At 38.6% G+C, this 23,524-nt stretch overlaps 1 protein-coding gene across 1 annotated transcript; it reads right to left on the minus strand.

The window, feature by feature from the left end:
* Positions 1-585: 585 nt before the first annotated feature.
* Positions 586-23,027, minus strand: LOC139123557 (ataxin-7-like protein 3). The gene is made up of 11 exons (XM_070689730.1): positions 22,831-23,027; positions 20,577-20,692; positions 15,587-15,603; positions 13,780-13,948; positions 10,526-10,614; positions 9,991-10,071; positions 7,878-7,927; positions 6,639-6,739; positions 4,520-4,618; positions 3,905-4,041; positions 586-1,334 (listed from the first exon to the last, which is right to left on the minus strand). Exons 1-11 carry the CDS (start codon positions 22,918-22,920, stop codon positions 1,237-1,239), a joined length of 1,047 nt encoding a protein of 348 aa, XP_070545831.1. The 5' UTR covers positions 22,921-23,027; the 3' UTR covers positions 586-1,236.
* Positions 23,028-23,524: the final 497 nt, after the last annotated feature.

A 23,524-nucleotide genomic window follows, 5' to 3' on the forward strand; every position in this document is an offset into this window, starting at 1 on the left:
AAAGCACCCATTAACAAGTGGGGACTGTGTCATCAACGATGACTTGTTAATCAAAATTTTACCAAAAATCTGAAAAAATAGAGAGGGGTACATTTTATAAAGGTGACAAAAATTGACTTTGACGCTCAAAGGGTTAACCAAGTAGATGGGTGAAATGCCAATGTTATTCTGTACAACTGTAAATAGCTGGGCTGAACTTTATACATTAAAACACTATGAAATTTGTAAAAAAAAAAAAACTGTCAAAAACTATAATCGTGACCACCCACATCTTCTCACAGGGATACTGTTTTTAAATGTACTAAATTTCTGTACTAAATTTCATCAAACTTGACAGTCTCTCTAGAAACAGAGCTCTTTTTCAAAAATTACTAATTATGCAAATTAGCACTGGTTATGCACGCCACAGTCAAACAATGGATGTGACGATGTATACAACAGAGTATTATCCTTGTGCAAAGTTAGAACAGAATTGGCTCAGACATGTCTGAGATATCTTGGCCGGACAGACAGGTGGACGCATGGAACCCAAACCATAAGTCCCCCGGACTTTGTCTGCGGAGACCAACAAACAGAAGAAAACGATTGTGTTTCTGTAATTTGTAATGATATCCAAGTTTATTTCTGTTGAAAATAATCTAGAAGAACAAAACAAATTTTGTATGAATTTGAAAAAAAAATCGAGAGAGTTGAGTGTCCATGTATACAGAGTGGTGAAAAAAGGAAAAATATAAATACAACACTGTGACAAGCACTCCAGATTGCAAACTAAACTTGTCAAATTTTGTCAACCCATTTTCAAAGCAGTCTGGTTAAACCCCATTGTTTTCCATGGTGAGGTTGAAACCATGTACACAAAATGAGGAAGTTCACAACATAGGGGGAGGGGGTGTCGGACGTAATCACATGACATGTAAACCGATAGCTTCCTTTGTGGTTTGTGCATTCTCAGGGGAAAACAAAAACTAAATTTCAACAAAAGTAGCAAAGGAAATCAATGCCATTTTCTTGGATCCACTGGATCAATAAACATTGAAACACCCTTTTCATAAGTCTAGCGCCCTCCTGTGGCCACTGTCAATTTGAAGTCAAACCAGGGCTACTGGGGAAAACCCTCCCAGCTGCTGCCCAGGTTTTTCCCAGTGGCCTCGCTTTTACTTCAAATTCACAGTGGCCACAGGAGGGCGCTAGACTTATGAAAAAGTTCAATGCGCGCCGATTTTCTAATTACATATTTCAGTCAATATTTTCATGAGATAATGAGCTCTTCGTTTTCTTGTGTCGTTGATGTTTTGACTTTTTTCTGTGTCTTTTGGTGATGTTACTATTGGTACCTGAAATAGAAGAACAGTTATATTATCCAGCAACTTGCAAGGTTGGCTTGGTTTCGAAAAATGCTTGATTTAAGAAGCAAGTGGTCCATTCAATGTGAAATAATAATAGATCAATGTAGTAGAACTTATAGATACAGTGTTGCAATACTACACTAGTCCTTATATGTTATTAACATAACAATAAAACATATGGATACAGTGTTGCAGTACTAGATAGTCCTCATATTTTATTAACATAATAACAAAACATAATGGATACAGTGTAACAGTACTATACTAGTCCTTCTATGTTGATAACATAACAATAAAACGTATGGATACAATGTTGCAGTGCTACAATAGTCTCCCTGGATTATTAACACAGCAATGAAACAAGTGGATACAGTGTTACAGTACTACGATAGTCCTTATGTGTTAATAACATAATAATAAAAAATACTATTACTAATACTATTACATTAGTCCACATAATGAAATATGTGGATACAGTTTTGCGATACTACACTAGTCCCCCATGGGTTATTAACATAACAATAAACATATGGATACAGACTTGTAGTACAACACTAGTCCCCCTAGTTTAAGAATAAAATTCCTATTCACAGGCGCTGGGCTACTGTGAAGTGTCTTGGAAGCCTTTAGCTGAATGGTTAGCTGAAACTCAGTTTTCATAGAATTATTTCCAAACAGCCAATAAGCTACTCAATAGCTCAAGTTACATACTCCTTAAGTTGCTGTGAATAGTGACAATCTACCAATCAAATATAACCTTCCAAGACACTGCATGTTTCCAGCAGGCGCCAGGTAGTGATGGTTGATTTTATTTGAAGAAAAGACCAACATAATGATTGTGAATAGACTGAATTTGCACTGACAGACTCATCATAGGATATGCACTATTCCTAAGTTTCTCATGATTTAAGACAAAAGCTGAAATAAATTATCCTAAGAATCTAATCATTTGTCCTACAAGGCTAATTCGATGGCAGAAACTAAAACACCATGACACTTTTTTCTGAATCGAGTTTGAATGTCCATACCATCTGCCTCATCAGCTTAGATACCACTGCTTTATACCTGATTTACACTCACGATTACGCTTGGCAATTACGCTAGGCTCCTACTACTGTAATTTCAAACAGCTCATGAAAACTGAGACTAAGCAAGGAGGGCCTTTACAAAGTTTTCAAATAGTAATTTCACTACATCTTGAGAATAGCCATTGCCAAGATGTTGATAGTCACAGTTTAAAACGTGACAAGCAAGTTCTTGGAACTCCATGCTTTTAAAACAAAAGTAACTGTACTGTAAACATTGGTGGTGCTAAACAATTGTGGAGTCTACACCTACAATTCATTCTTACTGCTCCTATCACAATGTTCCATAAGTATGTACAAAACACCAGCATTCAAATAACTGTAGGTTACTATTTTTTAATATGGATTTACTTTCTGCCTTTCAACATTTAAAATTTTTCACTGGAATTGAAACTCACTGGCTTTGCTGGTAATACAATAGAATATATCATCATCTAAAATTCACTAGGATTTGTATGCCTGATGCGTATGTATCAGTGAACAAACTGAAACGAGATCATGGTGTATAGTATTGCCAGGGTTCTCCACAGCTCGGAAAAGCAAATCAGTAGCAATTTACATAACGATGTGTGCATTCCTTTGAATCATAATGAACACATGAATAGAACGCTCTAAAAACACAGGAGTGTTCATTCCATCCCTCAATATCCCCTTGCAGAGAACCCTGATTGCTAATGCTTTCCATATGTACGGTACAGTCATGTGGAATGAGTAACACATAACATGGGAACCCCTGTACTGTTTCCGTTGTCCCTGTCCCTATTCAATTAATCTTCCCGGAGGAATTCCAGTAACATGAGCTGGAAACGCTTGGTGCCAGCCTTAAAGGGCCAGTAGCTATCGTTTTTGATGATTTTTTTAAAACTATTTTTGTTTTACATGTCAACCATAGTTCCTTGTTCTACTCCCAAAGTATGTTGAGATATACAGTATTCAGCTTGTCAACTCAACCTGTACATGTGTAGACTGCATTGTTATTGTTGACAAGTGAATTCTGGTGCAGACTAGAATTCAAATGTACACAATATACTAGTGCATTTTACATGTGTAGACGCTGTGATGGCAAGGTAAATACTGGGTATTTAAATATACTTTTGGGAGTAGAACAATAACTTGCAGTTGTCACACAACATGTGTGAAATAAATCATCAAATATGCGCAGACTGCTACTGTTTCTTGTTCAACTACCCAAAGTGTGTTGAGATATACAGTATTCAGCTTGTCAACTCAACCTGTACATGTGTAGACTGCATTGTTATTGTTGACAAGTGAATTCTGGTTCAGATGAGAATTCAAATGTACACAATATACTAGTGCATTTTACACAAGTAGATGTTGTGCTGACAAACTAAATACGTATTCACTAGGGAATGGAACATGAACTTGTACTTGACATACATAACAGAAATAGTGAAAAAAATCATCAAGAGTTACCCATACTATCCCTTTAAAACAAAAACAGTTGTTACTTACTTGCTGTTGAGTTGGAATCAGCAGGTGATGCATTAGCTGAGCTGCCATCCCAGGTAAATGCATCGCGTAGAAAAGAATTTTCAGTATCTTCATAGCTGTCAATATCTACATGGATGTCATCCGTCTCTCCGACAGTTCTAAAAAGAAAATCCAAACTCTGGTTAGATACCTTGTCATAAACATTTTTTTCTAATTTTAAGTCAAACCTGTCTTAGTGGTCACCCTTACAGAGCGGCCAGATACAGGGATTACCCTGGCTCAAGAACTGCATGAGATAAAATCCCCCATGAAAAAAACAGTGGGAGAATTTCAAAGTCTGTGGGAACCTAACTTACCCTGACTATTGGTTAATTTGCATAACAATACACTCAGTGTGACAGTTTTCAGACGACCCCAGTTTTCGGACATTTAGTGACATGCTGTTTGTTGTACTCACTTCGCTCCATATTGATAGCGTTTTACAAGTCGTGCTACCGCATATTAAGTCAGGTGACGCTGCCGTTCCGCTTTGGATATAGTCTTTTTTTTCGGTAGAAGCTATTTCGGGCTACAAACTTGGGGTATCAACACAATGTCTTGGTAAATCAGAAGTTGTCACCTGCAAGGTATACTTACCCATCAGGTCGTATTCTGACTGTGTCATCGTAAGATCCTAAGAGCTGAGCTCTGACAGCTCGTCTTTGTTCATCACTGTGTTGAGGACATCGGTGAGATCTGTAATGAAGGAAACAAGACACATTAAGGTAGTATACATGTATGCATTGAAAGTGAAAGGCCTCACTGTTGTTAACTCTTTCCTCAATGAAACTTTCAAAACATACTCTCACTAAGTCAAAAATCAAAATCGGGGGTCACTGTGCAAAGTTTGGTACAAGAGAAACAAATCACCTAACATTTACCGATATTGGAAATTCAAAATAGCCGCCATCCTTGTGGTAAAGTTAGGGGGTAAAAGTAAAATTTTTGATTTTCCAAAAACAAAGATGGTGGAAATTTTTCTTACCCTAAGAGCTTTAAAACGAGCCCCTACAAGTGATACATCAGAAAAGAATTGTAAAAATTTGAGTTCTAATTTCTGTCCCCAAGGCACATTCCATCTCAATGGCTATATGGGTAACATTCCATGACACATTCTTATGTCTAACAATACTAAAGTGTGTGTAGATACAAAGGCTATAATTTGCATACTCTTTTGTTGTGAAAATGTCTTCATTTACCGTACTTGTGCGAGTATAAGCCCCCGGTTCGGCAACACTAAACAGCAGTAAAACTAGGGGAGGGGCTTATACTCGAGCAACCCCATGTTATCTGGCATGGACGCTTAATTTATGCTAATTTTATGCACGATTTTTTTCAACACCACTCGATCTTTCTATCGCTTTCAAAATCGACTTACACATCCAAAGAAATTGATTGTACAATCTCTGAATACAGAAGTGAAATTTTGGTGAAATTTCAGCGTCGAAAAAAACCCCAAACTTGAAACAAAGACGTCATGTATGCTGCTGATCAACAGGGTCAGTAATGTGAACTGGCATGCATTGCCTACACGGAAAGGCAACTCAATATTCCAGTATCAAACTGCCTACATCTTGTGAAAACAACAACATAGCAGTGGGAATTGTAATAGTCACCAGGAAAAGTCTTCACAAATGAAAAATTGCTTCAAACAAGAGAAATTGCATGTTTCAAGCATGAAACATCGTGGGCCGTGAATGAAAATAAACAATGGCGGATGTGAGTGAGACTATTCTATTTAGGCGACGGGGGTGAGCAGGGTCAAAGAATCAAGATAGTATGGAAAAACGTGTCATTTTCCTTACAATATTGTCAAGGGAACTCCAGTTTCCCATTGTTTAACATCTTTTAATAGTTTCTTTATTATCTAAAAGTAATTTTACCATGTTAAATGACCAAATATACTCTCCTAACCTTTCTGTATTTGAGTTACACTAGGGTAGGGGCTTATACACGGATGTAATACATTTTCTAAAATCCTCTAAAATCAGTAGGGGGGCTTATACACGAGCAGGGGCTTATACTCGGATGAGTACGGTATGTAGTTATAACCATACCAACAGGTTGCTCAAAAAACAGAGGAGTGGATTGCTCCTCAAAGTCCTCTTGTGGGGAAACCTGATCAGTGTTCCAAAGCTTAGCAGAGTATGGAGTCTATGTAACGTCAATGAAAACACCAAAAACTGTCCAAAAATGTGTTGAGTCTCTTGCACTCCCCAACTGGTGTAATGTAAAACACTTTGAATTAGCTGCATGCTTTTTTAGAGATTTTGGTAGTTCACTGCAAACAGCAGGTTTTTGATGTAGCTCAAAAGCCATCCCAATCATAGCAAATATAGGGAAAACTTAAAATAGTGGCATTTTGAATTATATGGTATGATCTTATTTAACGCTTTGAGTGCTGTAATTTTCCCTCCAAAATTTTAGTGCAACTTTTTACAATTTTATATGAATTTTTCTCTAATTTCTTGGATCAAATGGACATCATATTTAATAAGCTACAAATTTTAATCAAAATTTTGGCAAAAATCTGAAAAAAATTGACTTGGGTATATTTTATAACGGTGGAAAAATTTGACTTTGCCCTCAAAGGGTTGAATACACCCACCTGTATAAGTGCGTATTGAAATACACATAGTTCTATGCATGTTTGCGCATGTGGGTTGGTTTGTACCATGGCCCATTTGAATTCCAGGTTTGGTATTACATTGCTTACCTTGTACACATTTTCCTGGTATGTTCTGATATGACACCACAGGTGTTCATCAGCAACTGTTTCCTCTCTTCCATGGACAGAGATTCATATCCGTTGTATGGCTGTAAAGTGGAACACAGGGAATGGTTAACAGGGCCTGTCTGCTGGGATATGGAGGCTGGGTTCTCATTGGGCAATTTTGGGTTGAGTAGAAAAGTTTCAATGGTTCACTTGGTTGCTAGGTTATGGAGGTTGGGTTCCAAGTGGATATTTTGGTTTAAGTGGAAGAATCTCAATGATTTACTTGGTTGCTGGGTTATGGAGGCTGGGTTCTGATTGGACAATTTTGGGTTGAGTTGAAAAGTTTCAATGGTTTACTTGGTTGCAGGATTATGGAGGTTGGGTTCTGATTGGGCTATTTTCTGTTGAGTTGAAGAATCTCCATGATTTACTTGGTTGCTGGGTTATGGAGGTTGGGTTCTGATTGGGCTACTTTCTATTGAGTTGAAGAATCTCCATCAATGGTTTACATGGTTGCAGGATTATGGAGGTTGGGTTCTGATTGGGCAAATTTGGGTTGAGTGGATGAATCTCAATGGTTTACTTTGTTGCTGGGTTATGGAACTTGGGTTCTACATGGGCTATTTTGGGTTGAGTGGAAGAATCTCAATGGGTTACTTTGTGGCTCAGTTATGGAGGATGGGTTCCAAGTGGATATTTTGGGTTGAGTGGAACATCGTTAATGGGTGGTCAACTGGTCTGATAGAGCTTAATGTCAGATATTTGTGCTAAAGAGAGACAGTGTAAATACCTGATTTGGGATATGCCAATATTGGTTTGGAATCAGGCTTTTTTCTCAGTATAACTTGAATGAGCCTGGTGAAATGGGATTTTGGGGTCATCAGGCCTTAGCACCTGCTATTTTGAGTGACCTGAAAGTGTACATTCAAATGGCTGACAAGGCACAGCCTGGTATGGAATTTGCTACGCCAAGACTTAATGATGTTTTGTAACCTAGGCCTCGGCAAATAGGTTTTTGTTTTCTGTTGGGTCACATGGTTAAAAAATAACATACTCTTAGAGAGCAACCAACACCAGTTTTCCATTTGGAGTCCGGTACATTTTCACGGTCTGGATACCCTATTATATGTACCCAAAAAACTGAAATCAGTTAGGGGCCATTTGTGCCCCCTCTTCATAAAAATTTAAAGAAACTACAGTTGCACAAATGTATTGTACCTGATATGGGGACATACTTACCTTACCACTGTATGAAATACCAGACTCTGAGTGTACACTACCTGTATCACCTTGGAAACAGAAAGATAAATATGTATTAAAATATAAAAATATCAAATAATCTATGGTAATAACAAATGTGAAAATATTAAAGTGAGAGACACAGTGCCATTGGCATTTCTCGAGATGGACCTTCATATTTCATGTATATATACAATGTACTGACTGGCCACTCACCCCCCTAAAACTACCGGTAGACAGTTTGGGATATTGCCTTTCAACAAGTGTGCACTCACACAGTCTTTGAGTCACTTAAGAACATTCTGGAAATTTCTTTGCATCTACTCTACACCAGTGTAAGTGATATGTACAATTTTCTGGTGTTAGTGAGAACTCTCTTGACTCAAGGTTGAATCAGTTTAAATAGCAATGTGGAGTAGCTTGGGAGGTTATATCTGATTTCATTATTTACAGCAACTTAGGGAGTCTGAAGCTAGGGCTATTCTCCGCCTGATTGGCTGTTTGGCAATAATTAGAAAAAAGACCAGCAGGTTTAAGCCAACCGATTGGCTAAAGCTTTGAGGGCACACTAATTATTAAACAGGATAAATGACATATGTAGAGACTTGAAAACTGCATTGACGTTATTAATTTCAGTCAAATCATAGTTTTATATGGCTGGCATCTGATGCACTAGTAAATATCAAATTCACGGGAATAAGTTGTATACAATGAACAGAGAATATTGCATATTATATTATTACTGATGTATGAGCTTATCCAGCACAAATTCATTGGCATTGCCAAAACTATAAAATAATAGCAATAATGTACCCCCTCCTGGCCTATAATGGACTCAAGCAAAATTTGCACTCCATAATGTACTCTGCTTCGACTCATACATTATTTTTTGTACAAAGTTTGCTTTTGTCTATTATGGGCAAGGGGTAGACTTGGTTCAAGTCGGTTAATTTAAAAAAATAAAATCGTTTGTAACAGTTTTTCTTGTGTCTCTCCTATTTCGTACAAACCTATCCGGAATTTGGCAGCTCACGCCAGGTTTTCCCAGCTATTGAATGCGTCACGTTTGAGTCTGCGTAATAGTGAGTTAGTTTTCTGCCGGATTCACCGACTTGGACTTCTTGCAAAGTACAGGCGGTGAGACGGACTGTGTACACAGTGACGTAGAGCAAATACAAAATGATTGACAGCCCCCGCCGTTATTCTGGCCAATAAGAAGAACGCATGCTAATAAACCTCTGCATGCATTAAAAAGTTTGTTGTCATCTCCGTGCAAAGCTAGACATCGAGTACGTTTTATATCTGGGCGAATAATGGCATCAAGTTCGTACATCAACCACGTTTTACAACTGATCGGTCGACCATCGCTAATCATGCGAGATTACCAAAGAAAGCTTGTTGAGAGTTACATTGAGGGAAAAGATGTGTTCGTCTGCGCACCAACCGGCAGCGGAAAATCACTGACATACGAAGTCGCCCCACATTGTTTTGATTTCCATCGCTTTGGGCACGTAAGAGAACAGGCTACAACTGTAAGGACGGTGTCTTTTTCCATCCTTGAATAACCGGCGACGATTTTCGCATTTTGCAACATGGGCCCCACAAACAACACAGATATGTGGAAGTGATCGCACTCGACATGTTGTCAACAACGCCATGTGAGCTTTATGCACGTCCCGTTTGGGTCAATTGGTAAACTCCCCCCAATGTGTAAAATTTAGTGATGTCATCTTATGAATAATATATGAGTAAAGAAAACGTCATCTCATGAATAATTTATAGCAACGCAGATCGTGCAAGAAAGCCAAGTCTGTGATTCCGGGTGAAACTCCGCTGTTTAGCGTTCACTCCACTCATCGCGTCCACTCAAGCGCGCGTTTCACATGAAAGCAGAATACAAATCATTGCGTTTACTCCACTCAAAAATTCACAAATCACAGACTTGAACCAAGTCTAGGCAAGGGGGTACATTAATGATTTAGTGGAAAACAGGCAAGAAGACAGAGATTGAGAATAAATCTTTCAACCTCTTCACCCAGTAAAGAGGTCCAAAATCACTTTGACAACAATGGCTTTGGGCCAAACTATTTTGGTAAAAGGGTTCTCTACCTACCATTCTTTGTTTTACTAGTGCCTTGTTTGGTCACTCTCCTTGGTGAATTCACCATCTTTTCCTTCTTGAATTTCTTGTACACTGAGTAGAAATAGAATGAAAAGATTTATTGGCGTTTTCAAAACGTTCACTTTTCCTGATCCTCAAATTTCAAGCACAGATTTCACAGAAGCCATTGATTCCATAGAGGTTTTTGTCAAGATTAAAGTTACACATTTTTTGCATTTTCTTGGTATAACCATTGCATCGATCAAAAGAACTGATTGTGTGCCATCTTATAATTGATTATCTGATGACACCTAAAAATAAATCCTATCAAAGACAAATCCTGGTTTGTTTACTAGGCTGAATGTACAACATGGTCACAGCAGACAAGGAGACAAACAGACATATGACACCATATGACCTGGTTTGACCTCATTTACATAACTGCTCATTTTCAAGAATTTCAATCTTAACCTCGGAGCATGCTGACATCAAAGGAAATTACAAATTTTGTTCAGCTTTACCAAATATCATAAATTGATTGACTTACTGTTTTTCTTGTCAACATTTGAAGACCAATCGTCTTCCTGATCATCAATGTCATTGTCACTTTCCACTTTGCCGCTATTTGCAATAAGTCTGTAACAAAAAAATCACAACGGTGTAGCAAAGTAATGTCATAACATGGGGAAAATGAATCACAGTTGAGCAAAGACTGACGTTATTTCATAGGGCAGGTTCTTTGTCAGTTTTCTCTCTGAGCAAAGTGACTACAGTAACTGTGTACAACTTTCAAAGGAGAGCAAAGGACTAAATGACATAAACAGTCCATGTCAACAACCACTGATGAAAGAAGCAGGGATTAAGAACTTCCCCGTTTAGTGTAGAAATGTTAAGTGAGAGATATAACATTAAAATTGAAAAGTTGCTGACTCTTGTCGCTATAACAGAAGTACCGGTATACTCATTTTCAGGTTTAAATGTGTGATGGTACATTTACATATACACTGACAGACTAAAGTATTAGATATAGTGTATACATGTAATGTTAAATAAATTGATCACTGTATATAATTTTATGGACCTATTGCTTTAATGTGACATCGTCACTTTGTAGCATGTCAGGGCCTGTGCACAATCAGTACTTCAATGCTGAAGTAATGGTAGAGATGTCCGGTGCAGTACTTTATTTTTGAGTAAGTACAACTATAACCATCATACATTTGATTCTGAGCCATACAGTATCACAAAATATATTTCTGTATAAATCCCAATGAATGAAAGGACACACAGTACACCCATAGTTATTCAGAGGTCACACACTTTGCTAGCTTTTTACATGGTGTACAGGTACCGGTAAGAGGGGGAACATATAGAGCGCCCTCAAGTGATGGATCTTTGAGTCTTAGGAATATTAACCCCTTGACTACCTATGGCGCCGGATATTTCCGGCGCCATATTGAATTACCATATACCTTGAGTGCCGGAAATATCCGGCACAGTTAAATAGGCGTATTTGCTTCGTTTTTGTAGCTAAAAATCCCGTAATTTCGGCGCCTGCACGCAGCTCAACTAAGATTGATGTATTCCGATTTGGCCTGAATGTGATTGCGCCCCCGTACGTCCGAATATGGCCAAAATCCGGAAGCAAATGTCGTGACCCATGACCTCAACCCTAAAAGGTCAGGCTGGTCACTGAAGCGTCGCGCTGATTGTTTACAGTTTTCAGAAGTACGGACGATCGCAAAGATGTTTATGGTTTTTTTTAATGAAATGAAATGTTTATTTATTGAAAACAAATGATTTATATGTAAATATGTTTTATTAACAGCAATATTCGTGAATGAAACTAGAGGAAATACAGTGTTTTACTATAAGCCAGTGAAATTTTATAGCAGCCATATTATCAATATGACTGGTCACATGACTGGTCATGTGTTTGGTCATGTGATATGTTGTTCCCTAAAATGTATTTTTAAATATTGTGAAATATTTTTTGATAAATCATAACCATTTTAGATGCATGTTTCTGCAAGGAAGACTTAAAGCAGGTGTTTACAAATATAAAATGTGTTGATTTTCAAATACAGAATCATGTCAGATGCTGATGTTTATGGTTCATTTACTCTGCCTTTTGTGAGAAAATCTTAAATAGGTACATCTATAAATAAAGTAAAGGGTAGTTATTATTACATATATGTAAAGACAATGCCATGAAAATTGCAACTGTATTCAATTTGCATAAGTTTATGGATTCAAAACACGTGCTGATGCTTCAAATATTCATATTCTTTGCCAACTCTGGTCACATGACGTGTCATGTGATCAGTCACGTGACCTGGAAATACAAAATTTATGTATGAAAAAGTGGAAATTTCATGCTGATTCAGAAAATATATGGTTTATTGGTACTTACTTAATTTTTACTCTAAGCAGTGTTTATGCAATGACCACACCCCAGATTTTATCAATATTTACATAAGGGGCCTGGTATATAGGAATACATTGGCCTTGGTAGTCAAGGGGTTAATACATGAATTCACAGGGCACACATCCCTAGCTTTTCAATGGATACAAAACAATGGCAAAGTTTTCTGCAGCTATATAACTATTCTTTCAATTGATGATTTCCCTCCCAGTAGTTGACCACAAGGTATATACAATTGTATCCTTACTTTTTACACATGCAATACTGGCTAGATAATACTTGTAGTTTTTTCACATGCATATAATCCTAACTATTCTTAGTGTACTTGTATGTATTCCATCGCTTCTCACAGGGCATATTAACCCTAGTATTTCATGGGTCGTGTTTAGTGCGCCCTCTAACAAACATGTACCGGTAGTTTTGGAAACATTGCGCAAATTTGAGGAATTGTAGAAATTTCTTTGCATCAGCCCTGTATCTTTACATCATGTGAACGAAACATTTCCTTGCATCACAGGCAATTTGAGGGCAAATTGTTTCTAACAATACTTATTGTACTAGCATGTTTCCCTCTTTTTCACAGGTCATGTAAACCCTAGTATTTCATGGGTCATGTTCAGTGCGCCCTCTAACAAACATGGATTTCTAGAAACTTTGTGCCATTTTGAAGAATTGTAGAAGTTTCTTTTGGTCTGCCCTGTATCTTTACATGTGAAGCAAATAATTTACTTGCATCAAAGGCAATTGGCAAGTGAAATGGCACACTGGTTATGTTTATCCCCAGATTTTCTGGTCATTTATTCCCTACCCTCTATAGGCTATTCATGGCATGTTTGTCCCCAGTTTTTCAAGGGTCATTTTATCCCTAGAATTTCAGGTCATATATTCCTTACCTTCTATTGGCTTTTCAGGCTATGTTTATCCCTGATTTTTCATGTATACTGTTTATGCCTAGATTTTCAGGTCATTTTATCATTAGCTTTTCATGGGTCATATTTTTCCCTCCATTTTTCAGGTCATTTATTCCTTACCTTCTATAGGCTATTCATGGCATGTTATCCCTGGTTTTTCATGTGTCATATTTATCCCTAGATTTTCAGGTCATTTTTTCCCTTGTTTTTTCACGGATTATGTTTTTCCCAACATTTTTCAGGTCAAATATTCCTTACCCTCTATTGGCTATTCAGGGAATGTTTGTCCCCGTTTTTCTCTGTGTGTCATGATTATCCCTAGATTTTCCAGGTCCTCTTATCGCTCACCTTCTAGATTATCAGATCATTCATTCCTTACCCTCTATTGGCTATTCAGGGAATGTTTGTCCCTAGTTTTTCTAGGGTCATGTTTATCCCTAGATTTTTAGGTCTTTTATCCCTTACCTTCTATTGGCTATCCTGCTGCTGTTTCTTCCCATTCCCATGCATTTTTCCAGATGAGGTGCAAACCTGGACGCTGACAGCGTTCTGTTACAGTTTGGACAGACACAGTCCAGGGTCTTCTTCAAGGGAACTTGGCCGAAGACATCTAAACCTAACTTGTCAACTATTTCTGCTCATGTCGAAAAACAAATTAATCATTCAGTAATATGCTTTTGAAGCTTCATGCATTTGCTGAAGCTATCAATCTCACTGACACTTGCCTTGGCAATGATTTTTAACCCTTACCTAGTGAAGCAAAATATGTCCCATATGGTGCATTTTAACAAAGGCTTGACAATTTGAAGCTCCCTGAAGACAGAGATACTGTACACATGATTTTTACAAACTAAAGCTGCTATAACATACCAAGCCAAGTGAGTGAAAATACATGTGGTTTTGGTTCAATACTGCTTTTTACTGACTTGGCTGATGGGGAAATGATACTGTCTGGTAGGTAAAAAGTTAAGGTAGCATGCGCCTACAAATCGAAAGACTTTAAAACTGCAAACTTTCCTCAACATAACTTTCAACCATTCTCTGTCAAAGTAAAGAATATAAATCAGGGGTCACTGTACATATTTTGGCACAAGAGAAACAAGCTAAAATTTAATAATATTTGAAATTCAAAATGGCCGTTATCAACTTATCTCTACAAGGAAAAACTGAATGTTTGATTTTCATAAAGACTTGATGGTGAAATCTTTACTTGACCCATAATCTTCACTACGGATCTATTCAAGCAGTATGCAGATCTATGACTTGTGAGGATTCATTTTAAAGCTTTTGGAGTAAGAAAAATATTCAGTGTCTTAGTTTTTTTCAAAAATCAAATTTTCAATTTAACGCTGGGGTGGCAGCCATTTGAATATTAAATATCATTCATAGTCAGGTAATTTGTTTCTCTAGTACAAAACTTTGCACGGTGACCCCTGATATTTATTCTTGATTTGTTGAGAGAAGGTTGAAAGTTTCACTGAGGAAAGTTTGAGAAAAAGTTTAAGTCTTTCACTTTGGAGGTGCATACTACCTTAACCCTTTGAGTGCTGTAATTTTTCCCACCAAAATTTTAGTGCAAGATTTTACAAATTTTTAGGAATTTTTCTATGAGTCATTTATTAATTTTGGACAAAATGGATATCACATTTCATTGGCTACAGTTTTTTATCAAAATTTCCGTAAAAATCAACAAAAATTGACTTAAAGGGTAAAATGCACAAACAAACCTATTTAGTCTTGGAGCCAGACTAGCCTGACACCTGTTAGAATGGTCTGCCTTCAAATCAGAGCAAGAAATGGGTTCTCAAAATATCTTTTTATGATGTTATATTCCAACATGTATGTCAGGGATTGAAGAAATACGACAGATTTCTGACAAGTTTTCGCGTAAACCTTTTTGATAAGTACTGATCACCTCAGCTATCTGTTACAGTACGGTAGAAATTTTGATCCATTTTTCAAACTGCAACATTTGGCATTGTGAGCATCCAGAAACTATATACAGTTGCTTTGCTCATCATTAGAAAATATGAGTTCTGCAGTGCATGTCTTGCTGGTGCCAGGTCTTCAATACTTTTCTGGAAGGTAAATGTGTGCCATGTGAACAGACAGGAACAGTGCAGTGCTTCTGACATTGGACTTGCTGAGTCTGTCTTGCCTGTGCTAAATATGACATAAGTGGTTATAATAGAACCAGTTACATCTCAAAGATTTTCACCTCTGGCTTGTCAACTATTCTAGTAATAATAATGTACAATGTAATATAACTTACCATACTGCTTCATTGTGCTGTTGATAATGAGAGGGAGAGAGAGAGAGAGAGAGAGAGAGAGAGAGAGAGAGAGTACTGATTTCTTTCATTGGCACACAGTGAATGTGTTCTCAATTCATTTCTGTCACGAACGGTACCAGTATTTCTATCAAGAAACTAGTATCTATACAATTATTATACATCTACCATCGAGAACAATAGAATTTTGCGTGCGCTAAAAAGCCGTACGGAATGCCCATTTCGTAACACGAACGGTTTCTAGGTGCCCCATCCCCTGCGGCTGTACTGTGCGTTCACTGTTGAACGGTTTCAAGGGACCCATTGGACGAGTGCCAGAACATGTCTCGCATGCGCTCTGTACGTACGTGTGCAGTGCACACATTCCAAAACTTGCAGAAGCGCGTCCGAGATAGCGTTCCACACTGGCGCGATAAAATCAGAAGAAAGATTGTTGACACTGCATGAAAACGGTCACTAGTCTGAAAATTTGATACCTCAGTCAGGAATGTAAGATGTATAATAATAAGGTTATTACGAAAATACCGCAAAGGATGCACTCGGACATCGGCGCTGCACATCATCCTCCGCTTCGCATCGGACGACACGCTGCCCCAATGTCCTTGTGCATCATTTGCTGTATTTTCATAATAACCTCATATCACAAAATAGTGAAAAAATCGTCAATTCAGTGAGTGAAATCATCATCAAGAGGGCTATACCCTTTCACCACCATGGTTTATGCCAATCCTATTGTTTTCTATGGTAAAGTTGGACCTCTAGAGAGTGAAATGGGGATGAAAGGCTCAAAGGGAGGAGGGGGGTCGTTGGAAAAGGAGATGCCTTCCACATGTGTTACATTTTGAAAAGTATTCTGGATGTTGACCATATTGTTGACAATAAAACAATCAATCAGAAGAATTTATAGAGCGCCAGTATCCACTACGAAGTAGTGTTCAATGGCGCTGTACAAAGTTATGGCAAGGTGTCAGTAGGCTCCTTCGAAGAGATGGGTCTTGATGCTTTTCTTGAAATTTTCCAGACTGGAAGACTGCCGTATTTCTAAGGGTAAATTATTCCAGTTAAGTTGAGCAGCACGCGAGAAGGCACGTTCACCATAAGTTTTCAGTCTGCATTGTGGAACATGAAGAAGATCCTTGTCATTTGGCCGGAGAGTACCGGATATAGGTTTACGGTGGATTCAGGGGGAGACCCACATTCACAGACACTTTTCTTTAACCTGATTTTTCACCATTAAAATGAATCTTTAACCCGACATGTAGTATATGTTTGGGTAGGTCGACAGTTGAAGATTATAAAAATTGTGAGAATATTTCAAAACCTGTTTGCATGTGTTTGTTTTCCTCAAAAATGTGTGTTTTTGAGTTTTTTTCACTTAAAAAGTGTAAGTACGAGAGGGTGATGGCCATTGGTGAGCCGTTTACTGCAATCGCTAGCAGGGTAAGGTGTGTAAAAAACCGTGTCTTGGATTTTTGATACTCCGCTTTGTTTTTGCACAATTAGCCTTGAAAGTGAGAAGTGGTGGATTCTGAATAAATTAACGGCTTTTGTCCACGTTTGTCACGATATCTTTTGTTTTTGGAACATTATCGGAATTCTGAGACACGGTTTTGTAGAAACAGTCATTAACTACAACCTGTGCAAAGATAAGGCTAATCCGTCAACGCGGCGCCAAGTTACACTCTCCAGAAGTTGCCATACATTGCCAAAAACGGAATGGAGTAAATCGCAGAAATGTGTATGCGACCCTAGGAGTCGCACAAAGTCAGCTAAAATTCCTGTTTGCTCACATTTTCGGTGGAAATTCCCTGCCCATAATGAAGTACAGGACTTTTGACACAATTGTCTGAATTTGTGGTATGAATGAAATGATACATGACGTGAAAATTGGAAGAAAATGAACACTGAAACGGCCAGTTCGCGGCGTAAGCGTTAGGCTTTATTTACACAACTGTCATTCCGAGCTAAATCTGGGGATAATCTTCTAGCTAAATACAAACTAGCGTATTAACTGTGCACTGTTGTGTACCAGTTAAAATTTGATTATCAAGCGAAGAAATGGCTGGCTGCGTATATACTTCGTAAAATTATGTGATTTTGCATGCCAAGTCCGATGACATCGTGTTTTCCTCTCTTTTGGTTGCGCAATCGTCACCGCGTTTTCAGCTTCCTGCCCGGAGAGAGACACGTGACAATGAATTACAATGTGGTACATACCGACAAAGACGAATTCATTCAGACGCCGTGTTGCGACGTTAGCTTTTACGTTCCGTACTGCATGTTGAAGTACGACCACAGTCCGCCTTGAACATGGCATGGGGCTAAAAACGGACAGCTACATGAACGCGGTTTCCGACCTCAGAAGCACCATTGCCAAGCTAACTTTGTGTTGTGCCAGGTTAGAACCCATCGTTAGGCTAAACTAAATACAACACTTGACAATATCTGGTATCTAAAACGATTTCCTAATAGAAAGATAAAAAGTTGGCGAAAAACTGAAATAAATCGATTTTGACAAGAAACTTGAACAATTCTAAAAGCGACTTGTTTTGGCTTCACGAATACCATGGAGGAGAGTACCTAAAACAGATGTGAATCTGAGACCACGCTGACATTAAACTGAATGCGTCATTCTAAAATCGCGACAGTCGAATTTTGTACAAGTAATGAAATGCGTGAACTTCAGTCAAAACAGTTGAATATCGCGTTCTCTGATATGTGGAAACGAGCATTCGTCGTTCTCCGGTGGTGACTGTACTGTCCGTTGAACTACTATAATAACGACGATAGACAGGCCAGCAGCACGCTGTTTTTCAACGTGATTGGGTTTATCAACAGAAAAAGTAGTTGCTGATTCGAAAAAAGCACGTTCATGGTTGTTTAATTTTTTTCAATTTCATGGAAACTATTCTATCATTTTCAATTTTGGTTTCTTTAAATTTATTGCATAAGTTTATAATTACCTAATAACAATTAAATCGCAATGATTTTAAAGCTATACTGACATGAATTTGTGCTGTGAAATATCGGATACTTTTCAATCGAGATTGATTTCGACCCTGGACTTCGACTCACTTCATGAGCAGTCCGCCAATAAAAGTTCAGTTGATCGAGACAAATTATATATGCTATATGATTGGCTCCGGTACAGATTGAAAAACAAATGCTAGGTCAACATTGTGTTTGCATTGTAAATCACGGCATCATTCTAAACTGTACGTGCATTACCCGCATCACGTTCCCTCTGTGTTCGCATGGAATTTACAAAACAATAAGCTCACGTTTCCTAACCGGGCAGAGCAGACACCGGCGCGATTTTCTCGTTATAAAATTTTGAACTATTGGCATATTTCTAATTTCTACTGAGAGGAATGTTGCTCGCCCAACTGTCGAAACAAAAAGACGTCGCAACCATTTTCACAAAAAAAGATAGAAAACTTGTGGTGACGTACAGGAACGTAATCTTCATTGCATGCTTTACGTGTAAACCGTAACGTAAGCGGTAACAGTTTTGGTTGCCGGACTTCACTGGGCATTTGCAGACGTAAAAAAATCATCTGACATTTTTATCATCAGTCGCAATTAGTTCGGAGCGGGATCAATTTGAATGTCGGACTTCATTAGGTGCAGACAAACATGTAAACTGTTATCAGAAAAAGACGTAATTTTTGGATTTTCGGAGTAGCCTAGTTTGATTGGGGCGGGGTCAGTTTTGAATGTCAGACTATACTTTGCATTGAGTCCACGTCATTTTTTAGCGTACACAAATGTACGTTTTGGTTTTCGGCGGCGATTAATTTTGAATGCTGGACTTTATTTAGCAAACATGTAAAGACAAAGACCTACTATTTGGATTTTCTGCTGTTATTTGTTTTGTACGGGAACAGTTTTATTAAATACGTGTTATAGGAAAGCGAGGTAAAAATAACGTAAACTACAATGAGTAGCCTCTCTGTTGTGCGCAAGATGTATCACCAGTTTTTGTTCGAAGCTCAGTTTAGTCATGAGTAAGCGTTCTGCGTTACATTCCTCGCTTGCGACCATTTCCAGTTTACACCTTTTCAACGCATCGGAAACTGGAGTTTTAAGCCTGACTGTAACTCTGACAATTTCAACTGTTCTCTCATTCCCGGCCATACAGTATGCTTGATATTTCGCTTATGTGGACCATGCTTTTGCAATCGACGGCTACCTGCAGCATGTTCAGTAGCCACGACATACTTCCTGCCGCCAGCTGGGAAGAAGACTGACGCATGCGCACTCCTCCGGACGGAATTAACGTAATCTACTTACGCTCTTGAGATAGCCTTGACTAATCTGGAAACCGTTAAGACATAAGAAAAACACGGCACGCGAACTGGCCTACAATGCTCATTTTTGTTAAAATCTTACTCATTTCCGAGTATGTTATGGTTTCAAACTTATCGTCCACTCAAAGGCCATATTAGACAGATTCAAAATTTACCATAAAACAAAAAATGACCAAAATCACTCAAGGAAGGTGGGTCTACCCCTTAAGTCTGATATATATGTTGGAGTGCTGTCATGAAGTGCCTTGCAGGTGATGAGTAGAGTCTTGTACTGGATTCTGAAGACAACTGGTAACCAATGTAGATTTATAAGAACAGGTGTGATATGATTGAATTTCCTGGTACGTCACACTATTCTAGCTGTAGTGTTCTGGGCGTGCTGAAGTGGTAAGATGTCTTTGGCAGGTAAACCGTATAATAATAAAACATGACAGCTATTTATGTTGAAAAATACAGTAAATATCGAAGGGGCGGGGTTGTCAGCACTGTGCTAATACGATGACAGGTAAATCATGTTTGTCAAAATGTACATCGTAACATTTAAATGTTGTAGCTATGTTGAAAAGATATATCTAGATATTGCGCATGGAATACATAATATAAACACAAAAGTTGCAAAGGCACAGATCTAACGACGCCCTTCCCTTTGTAGTGATACTCACTCTGGGTCCACGTCATCAAGGAAGAAAGCACCAGTTTTGCAAGATCGGTGAAATTCAAAACAGAGTCCCAGAGTTACTTCATCGATCAAGTCTGTGAATAAGTCAGCTGCCATATCCTGTGGAAAAATGAAAAATTCACACATTGTATGTGAGGCCGTGGTTTTTATATCTTGTCATTGTGCCCTACAACATCAACGACTTAATCAAAATGGATTGAGACGGGCAGCAAACATGTTGCTTCTTGCTAGACCCGTAAATTCACACTTTTTTTTTGTCTGGCAGTCCAGAGAGTACGTGTACGTGTACGTTGCACACTGTGCCAGACAAGGGCCCACATTGAAATTTCAGGAAATTTCTCATCAATAGTCCACTGTGCAAGTTCACATAGAAGTGTACAATAAAACGGCTAATTTTTTGTTGCATTGATCAGATTGCTCCCTATGTCATTGTAGGGTTATGCTAGGTTAAACACGGTACTTGTTCTTGTGATGGAATATTATAATAGTTTTTCCATCGATCAGATTGTCTTAGACATCATTGAACTGTTACGTCAGGTAAAAGCCTATTCCTGCCATACAGTATCACTTTCCTTTCTGCCAAGACACTACAATGTCAGAAATGAATGTTTTAGTTTTTAGGACATTGAGGGCAAATTTGTATAAAGGTATGCATGGGGTCTTTTGTAACTCTGTGCATTTATACTAAAGTATAGTAATCATGGCAACTTGCCACAAGTACCCAGAATAAAAAAATCTATTGAGATGGTAAACTTGAATTTACACTATCCTTTCAAAATCACAGGCAGATAATTTAAGGTGACATGGAAACAGGCATTGAATGGCCTTATTATTTCCAAGTTATCAAAAATTTGAAAATTTATATGGCCACCAACTTCTGAAATAACTTTTGTACAGGTAAAGGACTGGGTACATTGATCTTGTACTTTTTTAACCCTTTCACCACAGTGGTTTGACCAAAACCAATTGTTATCTAGTGTGATTGTGGACTTGTTTACAGGGAATTAGGGGTGAGCAATCAATGGTGAGTAAATCTTCCATGTATTTAGCTTTGCAAATAGCGTAGTAAACTTTATAGAGGGATTTATGCGTGATGCGTGAAGTTTATCTGAAAGCAAATTTTTGAATCAGCTGGTAATGACCAGTGCTATCAGAAAGCATGCACAAAGGTGCAAAGGAAAAAAGATGGCTGCACAAGCATTGAGATAACAAGATGAATAAATTGTAAAATTCCTTTGCACAATCTGAACACAACATACTTCCAAAGTCCTGTGTTAAAACAGAATATAACAGGAACTTGTACAGTATTATGCTGTTGAATATGTGGGCAAAATGGACACTGTATACACTTTGTGACAATATCAACAAAGCCTTGGGACCCATGATAATTTTATGTGCATAAGGATTGACCATGGAGTTACCTCCATAGATAGACCATGATCTAAGTTACCTCCACGATAAACGTAGATTCGTGGCAAAACCATGGAAGTAGTGGCGGAGACCTCCATGGATAGACCATGGGCGTACATACCGCCTATAATGCTTTGAACAGCATAGAGCTAGTAGCTAATAATGTACACGAAATAATAAAACCCTTTCATATGCGTGTGAGGTCTTATGTTCCCCGGCAAAATCTGGACCCACCAAATCTTGGCTTTGCGGCCCTAAGCAGAGAAATTCCGGTCAGCGACACCGTGTAACGGTACCATGCGGTGCACACCCGAAGGCGAAATTTTGCACCCCGTACTCGCAGTATTGGTCTAGCACACTGTTGGCGGTGATAATGTCATGTCATTGACACTTCACCGTTGACAAGACAGTCAAAAGAACGGACCCGGATTTTGGTCGAATTGGTCAGACTACGGCAGTCTGGCTTCGAGAGGTGGAGAAATCGTCAATGTCCGAAAAAATGCACGGATTAGATTTGTTCGCAGATGTCGAGAGCTGCGCTGAGCGTAGGGCACGTTGGCAATGAATCAAAACGGTCACGGAGCGTTCACCGACTGGGAACCGGCAAATTATACGTTCACGAAGTTGCTTTCAGAACGTCTCCCTCCGTAAAGATTCTCTAAAAAATCCCTTTGTTTCCAAGGGAAATTTTCAGAATTGAAAGGCTCGTCCAAATACAGGAAATCGCCGGTTTCCTGTACTGTCTTGTTAACATAGGCGTCAATGTCAAGTCGTTTTCAGAATCAGTGGACACGACACGGTTGTTGGCCGGTCGCTCACGGACTTACCTCTCGCTCGGCATTATCATCCGTGTCGCTGCCAACAGCCGACATTTCAATTAGACACCTTCTGTACTGTCTGCTTTTCACGGGGGACATATGCCTGGCATTTCTATCCAAAATTTTGAGTCAAGTTTAAATGTATATCGCCCGTGAGCTCGCCTTTTGTCAATGCCTGTTATTGTTGTGCTTCCGTCGTATTTATCTTCGTATTCAGAATCAGATTCTAATACTGTACATCGGATTCGTAATGGATATCGGGGAGAACAGCTCTGTCAATCGATTTGGTTGGAAAGAGCGAGCTACCCTTTGTCGATTTTGTATACCAGCTCTTCCATTTTAAGTTTCGACAAAGACAAACCATGATCATTCTTGAAAGTAGTACTTGCACAACTTTTCTTTCCAACTATTCAGGGTTTACTCGACATACATGCGTGCATTTGATTTTGAAATGGTTCTACGCAAGTAGTAAGTGTAATGATACTATGTTCGTTTTGAGTCGACATATTATCGGCGTATTTCAACTTTCTCCTTGTCGGCAAGACATATGCATACATGCTTGCACACACAGTCCTGATCCCTCCGAGCTGGCATGGAGCTACTATGCCGTGGAACATCTAACGACACCAACTGTCACTAATTTACATGCTTGTGAATCTGATGCTGTTCTCAGGAAACGACCTTTCAATCCGAGGTCAGGCTA

The sequence above is a fragment of the Ptychodera flava genome (genome assembly GCF_041260155.1).
Source record: "Ptychodera flava strain L36383 chromosome 23 unlocalized genomic scaffold, AS_Pfla_20210202 Scaffold_23__1_contigs__length_28996876_pilon, whole genome shotgun sequence".
Taxonomy (NCBI): domain Eukaryota; kingdom Metazoa; phylum Hemichordata; class Enteropneusta; family Ptychoderidae; genus Ptychodera; species Ptychodera flava.

Coding starts and splice junctions, on each gene's coding strand:
- LOC139123557 (XM_070689730.1), bottom strand. CDS start 22,920: ATGTCCCCCGTGAAAAGCAGACAGTACAGAAGGTGTCTAATTGAAATG. Junction 10,072..10,525: donor AAATGTTGACAAGAAAAACA/GTAAGTCAATCA, acceptor ATTTCTACTCAG/TGTACAAGAAATTCAAGAAG. Junction 1,335..3,904: donor TGATTCCAACTCAACAGCAA/GTAAGTAACAAC, acceptor CTTCTATTTCAG/GTACCAATAGTAACATCACC.